Source organism: Dasypus novemcinctus, chromosome X (genome assembly GCF_030445035.2).
Source record: "Dasypus novemcinctus isolate mDasNov1 chromosome X, mDasNov1.1.hap2, whole genome shotgun sequence".
NCBI classification, from domain to species: domain Eukaryota; kingdom Metazoa; phylum Chordata; class Mammalia; order Cingulata; family Dasypodidae; genus Dasypus; species Dasypus novemcinctus.
The window spans coordinates 20,189,191-20,202,531 of NC_080704.1; the positions used below are offsets into that span (position 1 = coordinate 20,189,191).

The window sequence follows — 13,341 nt, forward strand, 5'->3', positions numbered from 1 at the left end:
CCCAATGGGGGAGAGAAATTGAAGACAACCAGGGTCTCTTAGTGTTACTGCTTGGTCTGCCCCTCAGAGCACCGGAGCCGGAGTGACCGCCGAGAGCAGCGCACCACCGCCCCCCTCTCCACGGCTGCTCCTCCACTGCCAGCCTACCCACCAGCTCACAGCCAGCGGAGGCGCGAAGTCAAAGACCGGCACTTCTTGACGGTAAGCTCAGCGCCCGGCAGCCCTGCCCTTGCTCGTGGGGTACCCTTGCCCGGGTCATGTGAGTATGTCTTGGGAGTCCAGTTTCCCTCTTCCCAGTGAGGGAGGCTGGGCCAGCAGAGGGACTGAATCATGGGCCCTTGGGAACAAAATGTATCTTTCCTTTTTCATTCTGGAAAGCAATGCCTCTTAGAATAGAGTGGGGATGCAGATACATCTGTTCAGTTAATTGGTGGCACAATGCTAGAAAGCAATCATAATCACTTGAGAATCGGGGGGTGAGGAGGGGCTGCGGATCTGGCTTCAAATTTTAGCTCTTTGGCATACAAGCTGAAAGATTTAGGGTTGATTACATACCTCTTTGCCCTCAGTTCCCTCATCTGTAATATCAGGATAATAATAGAACCTCGCTTATAGGGTTTGAGGCGTCAATGAGATAAGGCATGTAAAAAGCTAAGCACCATGCCTGGCATGGACTGAGACCTCAGTACATGCTAACTATTCCTAGGACTGCTCTTATTATTACTCAAGTGATAGAGGGGCCAACTCCGTGGCTGGGACTAACTGGGAAAGAAGGTAGATGCCAAAACGAAATTACCACTTGAAGAAAACTTATCTCGTCATCTCATGCTTTCCCATTCTATAAAGGAGGCTAGTTCTTCAGAGTAACATATGACCACAGTGTGGCTGTCACTACTGGCAAATTTCAGCCTGTCCCAGGGGGTTGTGGCTGTAACTCAGCCAAAGTCCCCAAGTCTGGATCACAGGGGATGAGGCCAAGCCCATCTTGGAAGTCCAGCTAACACCATTTCCTCAGGTTTGCCTTCCGGGGCTTCAGCGGGGACAAGTGAGAGCACCTTGTGTGTCTAAGCAGGGTGTTATCAGAGTAAGGGGCTCTGGTTTTTGTGACCAAATCAGCCCACTGCCTACCTGAATGTCTTCATTCTTGCTCTGCTATCATTCTGGCTTAAGACCCAAAGTCCATAGAAGTTACCACAGTGGGGGTACAAGTTGAGGTTTTCATTTGAAATTAAATCTCTGTATACGGTTACCAACCCTCTGTCTTCATGGCTTTTATAATATTCAAAAGATAGGCAAAATGTTTGAGTCACATGAGGCTGAACATCTAGCTGAAAAGAGAAGACTTCATCTAAATGAATCCGCATGATGTAACATATCCAGGCAAAGCACTGAGCGATCTTGGGTGACATACTGGCGTTCTTCCTACTGGCAGCTGGAGAGCACGTGCCATGTCCTTTAGTGCTCAGCAAGCACGTCCTAGGCACCAAGTGGCCATCGCTCCATTGCTGCAGGGCGCGCAGCCCAAGAACAAGAAAGGGAGGGGAGAGCCGCTTACAGCACTCTGGTTCTTCGTGTAGGACAGTCATACACACTAGTGATTTGTCATCGAGGCCCCTATACCACGAAAGTTCTTATGAAGCTCAGATCTGCTTGCTGAAGCATTTGCTTTTAATGAGGGAGTTTCTATATAAAAATGCTGACGCTCTTTTTGCCATTCATTGTGACATGTTTTGTGGCCCATTAGGTTGGTTATTTTGGGGGAGTGGGGGTGGGGAGAAGAATTCCAAGCCCTTACAGAAGTGATAGAAAAATAAACCCTTTGTCACGATCTGCATAATTTTACTAATGCCTCTATACCAAACTAAAACTATAGGGAAATGCTTAAAATGAAGAACAGAGATGCAGGTGCTTCATTTGCCCAACAAACCAACAAGAGAGGACTGTAGATCACACTTAGGTAAACTTCAGAACTTTTGTCCATCTCAAATGATAGTGTGGAAATACTAAGGAACTTGGGAAACGTTTTAACAGTCTCATTTATTCAACTGAGTATGGATCCCCAAGTTCATTAGAAGATTTTCCATCCAAGTAATAAATAGCTCTCAGACCTGGAGCTGACTCAGAGTAGAACATGGGTCTATGCATTAAGCTGACAAGGGCTGTGCATTGCTGCAAGGGAAAAGCTGCAGGTATAGGGACAGGAAACTGGCAGACAAATTGCTGGATAGACACTTTTGTAGACAGCAATTCTCCTTTACTCTGAGAGACTTAGTTAAGCAATTTATTTCTTCCTTTATAAAAGCATTTATGATGAGATTCTCATAGCCAATCATCCATAACTCTGCAGGCTGTTATACTGTACTTTAGTCATTAGTAGCAAACTGCCTATACTTAAATCCTTGCTTCACTACTTACTAGCTGTGTGACCCTGGACCAGTTACTCCTTTCAGTCTCGGAAATAATAATAGCTAACACTGCATAGGATCGGCATGAGGGTTTAATGTGTCAATGCTTGTCAACAGTAGCAGATGCATAATAAGCACTCAATAAGTATTAGATATTATTATTATTATTACTAGCCTATCAAGTCCCTGAGGCATCTGTGATATAGTGATAAGATCATAGATCTAACTGGGTTTAGATCCCAGCTCTATAACTATTGGCTATGTGATTTGGAAAAATGCTATTTTGCCTTTCTGATCCATAGTTTCTTTGTCTATAAAATGGGGATGATAATTTAACTTTACAAGACTGTTAAGAAGGCTTCATATAATTTTATTTAAATAAGCTTAAATTATATATATTATTTAATATATACATATTTTTATGTATTATGAAAGATTAATATATATGAAGTAAAGTGAGTTAAAGCACCCAGCACAGTGCCTGAAATACCTGCATATGTGAATCTGTAGTCATAACCATTTATAATAAAACTCTCACGATTAAATGAAAAGCCTATAGCATTTATTTACATATAAGACGGGAGGAAGTATAAATTGTTATACTGTTTCTGGGCAGCAAGTTGTCAATATTTATTCAAAACGCTAAGATATTCATGCCCTCTGATCCAGTAATTCTACATCTAGGAATTTACTACAAAGCAAAAATCAGTGTGTATACAAAGATTATTCTCTAGGATACTCATCAAAGTGCTGTTTACAACAGGAAATATAATTACAAAGATTCAAAATGTCACAATAGGGGATTAGTTTAACGAATCCTGTTATGTTCACAACATAGACTATGATATAAAACAGTATTATAGAAGAATATGTAATGTCATGGAAAATGTGTATGATTTATCATAAGGTTTTTTAAAGTAGTTTATAAAACTATATATTATGATCTAAAAAAAAATCGATGAGTATGTGTGTGTAGATATGCACACATGCATAGGAAAAAGGCAGGGAAAGTGATCCTAATATCACACAAAGTACAATCCAAGCCAAAAAGCATTACATTTGGCAGAGAAGGGCACTTTCTTTTTTAAAAGGCCACTAGATTCTTTAATGGTAGGCAGTTGGATGGGTGGGTGACTAGTTTCCCAGAACAAGGTTTAATTCCCTTTAGGGTAATCAACAAATTTGCCTAGGCATTTTATCAGGGATGCTAATTTCTTCTCAGTAGAAGGCTGAGAATTCTATTACCCAAAAATGGTTCTGTCCCGGAGCAGGATTGGGACCATTTTTTCTTTTACATCTCATATCACCAACTCTTGCTTCCTGCTCTGACCACAAATTCCCTCTTTCTGACTTGCTTGTAAAAATACTAGAAGGGCACTTTTAATGCCAAAAGCCACAGTTCATAAATAAATATAATATTTAGAAATATTTATGTACCAAATAACAAGCTACAACCTTTATGAAGCAACAACTACAGGAGAAGCAAATGGACACAGATAGAAACATTAATAAGAGAAGACTAATACATGATTCTCAATATAAGACATATCAAGTGGACAAAAAATAAGTATATATAAGACCCAAACAACATAATAAATAGAACTCTACACTCTAATAATAAGGAATATACCTTCTTCCAGAGGACCCTTGGAACAGTCACAAAAATTGATTATAAATTAAGTCACAGAGAAAATATCAATAAATTCTGTAAAGTACAAATATTATAAACAATTTCTAGTCACAATGCAATAAAACTAGATATTACTAATAAAAATATTAAAAAGATCCCTTCCACTTAATAAATTAATCTTGGGTGAAAGGAAAAATACAAATTGAAATTATATAATTTCTTAAAAATAATGACAATGAACCTTAGCACTGCTGGCATTTTGGGCTGATAATTCTTCTGGGGGGGAGTTATCCTGTGCATTATAGGATATTTAGTAGCATCCTTGGCCTCTACTCACTAGATGCCTATATGGATAACCAAATATGTCTCCAGACACTGCCAAATGTCTCCTGAAGGATCAAAATCACCCCTAGTTGGGAACGATTTGATTAGATCCATATCTCATACCATACACAAGATTAAATTCCCAATGAAGCAGAGACCTAAATATAAAAAATGAAACTGAACAAGTACTAGAAGAAAATGTGGGTGAATTATCCTTTAACTTTAATCTAGGAAAAGGCTTCCTAATTCTGACTCAAAATAAAGAGGCAGTAAAATAAAGATTGATAAATTCAAGCACAATATTTTCTAGTGTGCCAAAACACTATAAACAAAGTCAAAAGACAACCAAAACTCTAGGAGGAAATGTGTGCAATAAAGTCTACAGAAAAGGGGTTAACATCTCTAATAGATGAAGACTTCTGAAAACCTGAGTGACAAAAGAACAAATACCTGATAGAAAAACGGTAAGAAGACATAAACAGACAATTCAGAAAAAAATATTTAAAATGTTTCTTAAACTTAAAAAATGTTCAAACTTACTCATCATAAGAGAAATGCAAACAATGCTGAGGGTACCATTTATCACTTTTGAGACTGACAAAATTTAAACAGTCTGTTGGTGAAACTGGGGAAACAGGTACTCTCATACTTGCTAGTAGAAATGCCAGCTTGGTCTGACCCATATGGGGGGGGGCGGAAATATCTAGCAAAACTGCACACATGCTTACCTTTGACCCAGCAATACCAGTAAAGGAACATCTCCAGTAATACAAAACCTACCTTTGCATAAGGTTATTCATTACAGCATTACTTGCAATTACAAGATATTGGAAAGAAACAAAATGCCTAGGCATGGAAGAGTGATTAAGTAAGCTACAGGACATCCACACAATGGAGTGCTAGTCAGCTGATAAAAATAATGAGGAAAATCTCTGTTAAATGATAAGGAGTGGTTTCTAGGACCTACTCAAGTGAAAAAACAAAGTCCAAAAGAGTGTCTATAGTTTGCTACCTTTCACTATAGAAAGAAGGTATATAAGAAAATATACAAGCATCTGCTTATTTGTGTACAAGAGTCAATTCTGCTATAATGATATTACATCCCCAAGAAATCTCAATATGCAAAATTGCACAATAAAAATCAAAGGGCTTATGGGAAAAGTGAGGTTAGGGCACAACCCTCATAAACTTTTTTCTATAACACATTACCAAAAAAGACCAGCACCTAATAAGAAAACATAGCACAGTTTTGCCCATGTTAAATGGTTAAGAAATACATAAATACGACAATAAATCTAGTGTTTTCCCTTGTGGAAGTGGCTGCAGCTTTTGAGTTATTGTGAAGGGGCAGGAGGAGAGCTATGCCAACTCCGACTATAGCTATAACTCCAGCTGTGGATGGGGGTGGCTCCTAACATGAGGTGAGTTGAGGTGGCTGGTATTTCTTTGAGGTGTGCGCCTTTTTGTGCAATCCATGCAGCTCAATGCAGCCGGGCACAGTTTTCTGATTTCACCTAGTGCTTCTCACGTATGAAATCACGCATAAGCAAACGTGAAATCCATGTTATGCTCAAATTGTCCTCTAATATATCAACCGCATTGGAACAAATTTGTGTTTCCAAACCAAGCGTTCTAGAAAACTGACTGTGGAGGAAGGCTAACCCAGAAACTAAGGAGCTTGGTTATTTACAGGGGCTGGATGGGAAGAACGGAGGAATGGGCAGGGGGCAGTAGGGTTGAGGGGAGTGACACTTCTCGGAGGATGTCTTTTTGTGTAGCTCTGACTCTTAGAACGAAGGTAATGGTTCACATACCCCGAAGTAAAGAGATCATTACATCAACCAGAATGCGAGGAGAACCCCAAGTGGAAAGCAAACCAACCTAACTATATCACAAATGAATAATATAACCACACTGAAGGAGGTGGGGAAGAAAAGAGCTACCCTGAGTAATTTTGGAACAGTATTCTTGTTTTGTTTTAACCACAAGTATTTATTGACGGATCGAAGAATATAATTTTAATGGAACAATCAGGTACAACCATGAATTAAAACAGTTATATAATCAAGGGGGGGGGACATAAACTTAGAACTTTAAATATGCAAGTCAAGGAGCCCCTGTAATACCTCTTACAGATCAGTATCAGCCAGTGCTTCCCTTCTAATACAATTCCTGTATTACATCACTTGATCAGGAAGGCAGACTGATGCTTCAAGAAGAACTCATTACTCATTTCTACTTGAGCCAAACCAGTCTGGCCACTGCCCTGTTCCCCATCCCTTTGCAATGTTATTCGGCAGCAATTCCCTTCCTAAAGTATTGTTGCTGCCTTCCCTAAGCAAGGAAGCAAGCAAGCAACAAGTCAGAGAAAGTCAGCCAAAGGCAGGTGTGTGGATGAATAGACTCAGACATCAAGATGATGAGGCCTCGACTAAGCAGACTTTGGCAGAGAAACTACTCTGGCTTGCTCCAAAGCCCAAGCCACCACCTTAGGTTGTGCAGCCAACACCGGGCACCTTGTTTCTAAGGTATTAGCACTGGTCCACACCAGGGGCTGGGAAGCTGGTGTAACCAGGCTGCTAATGTTATGATACCTTCAGTGCTTTGGAACTGTACTGGTTGCTAAGTGTGGCTTCCTACACCATCATTCGCTATGGAGAATTCTGTGCAAAACTTCAAGACACTTAGGACAATCTTTAAATCTCTTAGCACTATGGAAATATAAAGTACAAACCATTCCAGTACACCCAACACCAAGGAATAAATCATGCTGCAGAGATGTGAATACAGGAGGCTTTATAAGGTGCTCTGTCTCCTTGTTCAAAAAAGCCACAAAAAAGTCCTCTGGTGATGGAGGCCCCAAATTAAGCAAAGCTCTAGGCAAATGGCTATTTCTAAAAGTCAATACTGTGCTTACAAAACAGGTAAACACATAGGCATGTGTGCTGGGAACCAGAGGCCACAGGCCTGGGCAGGCCTGGGCAGGCCACCTGGAAGACTTGGCTCTGCACTTCATACCTTTCTAGAAGAACACTTCTAGCAGCCCTTTAATGATAGAGCAGAAGGCAGGGGGACCAGAGATGGTCACCTTCTTCTAAGAGAAGTGCTGGTTACCGAAAAGCTCCTGGAGAGGTAACATCCTTAGACCCGTTTAAGAGTGAAGGTAAGTAAACTGCCAGATCACCCAGCTATCCTGCCAGGCTGGAAATATATTTAACAAACGTAGCTTGAGGGTAGAAGAGAGGGGACCGGAGGCTTAATACAAAGCAGGGAGACTGAAAGGCCAAGTGAACGGTATGTTAGTTGTTGGAGAAGGAGGACACCAAGGCCATATGAGAGAGGCGGAAGGAGGACCCTGAAGCCTAGCTCCTGGGAAGGCCGCATGGCTACTGTCTACCACCAGTGAAAACACTTGACTGGCTGGCTTCTGGCAGGAGTCCCCTCTCGCTGTCGCAGACTGGGTAGACAAGTGGCATTCAACAGCAGAACAGGGGAAGATGAGATTTATAAACAGAGCACTGGTGAGTGGATGCCAAAAGAAAATAGGCAAGATGTGCCATTCTGTCATGCCCTGTTTACACCAAAGGCAGGTTTGCATTGACAGACTGTAAGAGCATAGCTAGGATGGTTGGGCAACAGCAGCAGGGCTTTAAGAGAAGGGGGATGATGGGGTCAAGATGAGGCAGATGGACAGGAAGACTCTCAAGTTCTGGTTCTTAAATGCTAGGAAGCAAGGAATAGTTTGGTCTCTGTCCTTTAGTCAAGAAATTGGATGCTCATTCTATGTTGACCTTCTCCAAAACCTAAATGAACTCAGTGAAAGATACAGCGCTGTCCCTATTCAGATCAGCCTCCTGGATGGTTCTGTCTGTGATACTGCCCAAGATTCGCTCCAACCATCATGTGTACCACTTGTTTAACAGCTCATTGCGGGAGATCTTGTCCTCTTTATCCAGATCAAATAGTCAAAAAGCAAAGTACAATTTGTTCTTTTGGCTGTGAATGGTTCTGGCCCCTTTGTATCTTTGCTCTTTTCACTATCATCAATGGATCGGAAGTGAGCCAAAGTTTTTATGAACCCGCAAAAGTTTACCTGGTCATCTCCCTCTGGAAAGAAGGTCCCCCCAGTGGCTTGCCGACAAGTTCTGGAATCTGCTAGAAATCTTCCCAGCTAACAGTCCCATTCTTGTCTTTGTCCAGACTAGCTGTAGAGTCAGATGATCAGATGATCTGACTGCAGGAAGTCAGTCTCCTTGAGCGCCTGCAGCTATTTGTCCCGCAATAATGTGGAAGCCCAGGACTTCTCCGGGAGCAACAATGCCCAAAGCAACAGTGGAAGGCGGGTGGAAAGCGTTATTTTGGCTGTAAAGCTAAAGATGAAAAGAACTGGACACAAATACTGTGCTCCAGTTAGTAAATTTGCTTTTCACAGGGGAGTGAGATAGCAATTCTGAAACTACTTTATGCATATACTAGGACTGAGCAAATAAATAAATATATTGGGGTAATGAGAGCCAGATTCTCACTATGGGAGAAGGAGTCACAAATAAGGAGAGGGAGAAGTCTAGAATGAACTCCAGTTCACTGGTGTTGGATTGGAATCTAAGGTACCAGGATAAATGCATCTATATCTATATCTGTCTATATGTATATATAGCTATAATTCACACACCTATGCCTATACATGCAACTGGATAGATACAAAATAAAGAAAGATGTGAGTATATGCACATGTATATATGCAAACATCTATTTCCTTGCTCTGTCAACTGAGAGAGCTTTCGAAGCAATGATACATGAATAACAATGAAAACACCCAGTGCCCAGATGTTGCTTCTAAATACTATCCTCTAATAAAATGAACCAGGGCTCTTCAGATAAATACTTTATTCCAGAACCTGGGCAGGGAAGATAAAAGATAATCCTGGAATATCTTGTGGATGTACTCTTGCATTTTCTATCAGGAAGGAAAAGATGGGCCTTCTGAGAAAGCAGCTCCTGAGCAAAACAAAACTAGTTTCCCTAGGATTTAGAAGGCTGAGAATGAAGTTCAGAGCCAGGAGAGAGGATGGAAGGCTAGAACTGGAAGGAGGGCATTTCTAGAGTACTCCATCAGCCCTTGTATAAAGTCCATGTCCCTGCTCCACTCTCTCTCCTATCCCCAGCCCACTCTTCTCTTCTCTATCCTCTCCCATCCTTCCCTTTTTCCATGGCTCTGTGGTAGAGATTTTTGATATTCTATTATTTGGCAATAGAGTTGGGATTGAGAAATGCTGACCAAGTCTGGCTTATTTTTATAAAAGATCTTCAGGGTTTTGCAACCTCCCTCAGAAATACTCTGTTAACTTACAAGCTTCTGTCTACAAATGGGTCTGTCCATCCAAATGAAGTCTGTCTTGCTTCACCTTAGGTGCTTCCCTTGATCTCATATCGTTTGCTCCTTCAGTTCCTCCATTCTGCCTAAAGAATTAAGTGCAAATCCTTAGCTTGACTCTCCAGACTCTCTACCTAACTTTCCAGAGGTATTTCCCACAAATCTTCTGCTCAGACCCTAGACCTCAGCCAAACCAAACTACTCACTCTTCTCTAGAAAATGTCCTGAATTTTTGAAACAGCATCTCTCCTTGGAATGCCCTCTTTCCTGTTGTTGCCTATCATTTATTCCTTCATTTTGAAAAAAAAACAAAAAATGAACTAAGCACCTACCATCAGTAAGTACTAGAGGAATCCAGAAATGTGTGAGACATAATCTCTGCCATACAGAGTATATTAATAATGGAGGAAATGATGTCATCTTCAGCATCAGGTATTACTAATTAACTAGGGTGGGATGTTAGAGTTGGGTGGGGTGGTGGGATTAAACTTTGGGGAAAAGGTAGCACTGAGAAGACTTTGAGGATGGGGAGGGGTTTATTTGGTTTTTTTCCCCTATCTGGTCAAGTCATCATCTTTTTGGTGGGTCATTTTGCCACACGGGGGGGCCTGTGCCTCTCCGAGCTGTGCACAGGTCTGGGACGCTGTTTTTGTTTTTGTTTTTGTTTTCTTACCAGGAGGTCCTGGGGATCGAACCCGGGTCCTCCAAATAGTAAACGGGAGCTCAGTTACTTGAGCCATAGCCGCTTCCCTTGGGGTGGTATTTTGATATGAATGTGTGGAGAACAAGGATTACAGGCTGAGGAAACCATAAGCACAAGCACATAGCGGCAGGAGAAATGGAGTGTGTAGACACAAATTCAAATAGTTCAGTCTGGTTGGTGTGTGGGATGTGTGACTGGAGGGTGCTGGCTGTAATCCTTCAATAGACCAGCTCTTGAAGGATCCTGAATGTCAGACTGAGAAGTCTGAGTTCATTCCACAGGCGTAGGGTATTCTTGAAGGGTTTTGAGCATGGAAATAACATGATCAGAAAGAGCTATGCTTTATGAAGCTATCAGGCAGTGTATGTACAGCATTAATTTGCACAATTTCTAGAGCTTCTTTCTTTGTGTGGTAGGGAAACGAGAGCCTGATTTTAGCCCCAAACAGAAGACTGTAGAAGTGGTGATACCTAGTGCACTCCCCATTTAACTCGCCCATTTGGTCTTTGCAGAAGGAGGACGGCTCTTGGACTCTGGTTGTTCTGTTATCATAAACGTAAACAGCTGGTGACTAATTGTAGCTGCACTTCTGATGTGGTGTTTTATTGGAACCATTCAGGGCAGCACCTGGCATGTAGAAGGGTACAGTTATTGACCACTGCAAATACTACTTTTTCCCCTATCACCATTGGTAAGATCACCAGAAACAGCTTTGCTTGTGAAGAAGGCCAGCTCTCCTGCTCTCTGCCATGACCTAAGCTGCAGAGATCATTAGCCTCTCGACACCCACACAACATCAATGCGTTCATAGTTTTTCACTGGACCGAGGAACAGGAAGTAGCCAGTACTTTAGGGGCCTTAGACACAGTAAGGCAGGGGGTGAGAGAGAAACAGCACCCCTGGTACCATCTACCATATGGAAATTACTGTAGCCTGAAAAGGCAAAATGGGAAACTGAGGTGACACAGAAATAGAAACTCCGGAAAGCAGCTAATATTCCTAGAGTGGGCAGAACAAAAGGAAGGGGCTGGAGTTTTCAGAACCTAGAAGCTTGGAGGAGCGACCCTGGGTACTAGAACTCATCTCTGAGGAGGGCCCACGGCGTGGCTGGTTCTGATGCCTCCAGGAGCTCAGAAGAGAGAGACATGGGACAGAGACCTGTGAGCAGGGAACACTGCCTGGTAGGCACTGTTACCTCAGGAGCACCCAGAGCTGGGTATTCAGACCTTCGAAAAATGGATACTGGGTGGCTGAAAGTGACTGGTGTCTCTCAGGAGGCCAGTTCTGGGAGAAGGGACAAAGACGAGTGCCAAAAGCAACTGGGGGGCTGGCATAAAGAACCAGCGTGGGGATGACGCTAACAGGAACAGTGAGCAACAGGAAGAAGTAAGTCCCTTCTGTCTCCTCCAGCCTGCTGGTCTCCCTCTTGTACCCTCACTGGCAGAACTCAAGAGAGAGCAGCTGACAAAGGAGAAATATTGTCTGCAGAGTTCCAGCACAGAGCAGTATATAGAAGAGATTTGGAACTGAGACCATAGCTTAATAACCAGCACAGCAGCTGATGAAAAGCATTTGCCAAGGAATCTGGCTTTCATTAAATATTGTGTGAGAGTGAGAAAGAGAGAGAGGGAGGGAGGGAGAATCCTTGTTGCAGATTTCAGTTTGGGAATTATTTTTAAAATATTATCCTGACTGTGGAACAGCCTATAAAATTACTTGTCTGTATACATCATTAGAGAATATCCTCAGATTGACACATTCTCTTGTATGCGTGAGATGTTTTCACTGTTCAAAGTACAGACAGACAATGGAATATGACTCACAACCCAAAGGAACAAACTGCTGGTCCACACAACAACTTGGATGAATCTCAAAGGCACTATGCTGAGTGAAAGAAACAAGCCTTAAAAGATTACATACTGCACGATTCTATTTATGTGACATTCTCAAAAAGATAAAACGATAGTGATAGAGAACAGAGTAGTGGGTGCCAGAGGTTAGGAGTGCGGTGGGGGAGGCTCTGACTATACAGGGCCAGCATGAGGGAGTTTGGGGGTGAGTAATAGAACTGTTTCATATCCTGATTGTGGTGGTGGTGAAATGCGTCTATGCATGAAATAAAATTCATAGTACTCAAAAAAAAAGTCAATTAAAAAAAAACAGAAAAAAGGAAGGCAGAATATGTATGGCTTGTGTGTGAGAAGGTCTTATCTGTTTTTATTTTTTAAAAATTCGCTGCCGTGAGGTCAAGTATGACCCTGCTGAGCTGTTGTCACATCTGGGCTGAGTTACCAGAGAAAAGTTGAACTTGGAATGGGACCCAATGTGCAACATCTCCTCAGTTACCACAGGCCTCTGGGCCCCCCAGCTGAGGGCCAGGCATGGAGGGCAATGGAGTAATAATTCTCCCCACCTCTGGGCTATTGTGCTGACTTGCACTGCCAGCTCCTCTGATTTGAGTGAGGATATTTGTGCTGTTTGTAGCAGTTCAAAGACTCTTTCTTCCCTGCACTTCAAAGCCCAGCCTGCCTTTTCCCCACTCATGCCTTTTATTTGGTGCTAACAACCTCTGAGGATTGATGGAGCTGAGTGGTCCTTGGCAGTGGCTCCTCCAATTAGCAAAGCTGACCACTAGGGATGAATAAGATACTCGCTGGCATCAACACCACGGTGATCATGGTCCAGTGGGCCTCTTTGGTGTTCTTGACAGTACAGAGCAGTTCCGGGGAATAAATAACCAAGCTGACCATCCAGCAGGAAGGGTTCTCCATCTTGAGCTCCCTGTACCCTCTTTTCCATTTATGGGAAGCCTACTTGCCACAAAAGCCTCAAAATATAACTTTGTTGTGCTCTGCACATTAATGCTTTGTTAACAGAATGTGATTAAACAAAGTGTTCCTGAACT

The 13,341-nt window shown here is 42.2% G+C and overlaps 1 protein-coding gene and 1 pseudogene across 6 annotated transcripts in view; one reads left to right on the forward strand and one right to left on the reverse strand.

The window, feature by feature from the left end:
* NHS (NHS actin remodeling regulator) overlaps nt 1-13,341 on the forward strand; it is a 356,077-nt gene that overhangs the window by 320,866 nt on the left and 21,870 nt on the right. For 4 of the 6 annotated variants that reach the window (XM_058292148.2, XM_058292149.2, XM_058292151.1 and 1 more), the window contains exon 3: nt 68-201. In XM_058292148.2, coding sequence (XP_058148131.1) covers nt 68-201 — 134 coding nt within the window. Of the gene's footprint in view, nt 1-67; nt 202-7,432; nt 7,523-13,341 lie in introns of those variants that run through there. The other 2 variants (XM_058292152.2, XM_058292154.2) reach the window with 2 other exon arrangements.
* LOC139438101 (calcineurin B homologous protein 1 pseudogene) lies at nt 8,136-13,207 on the reverse strand (annotated as a pseudogene).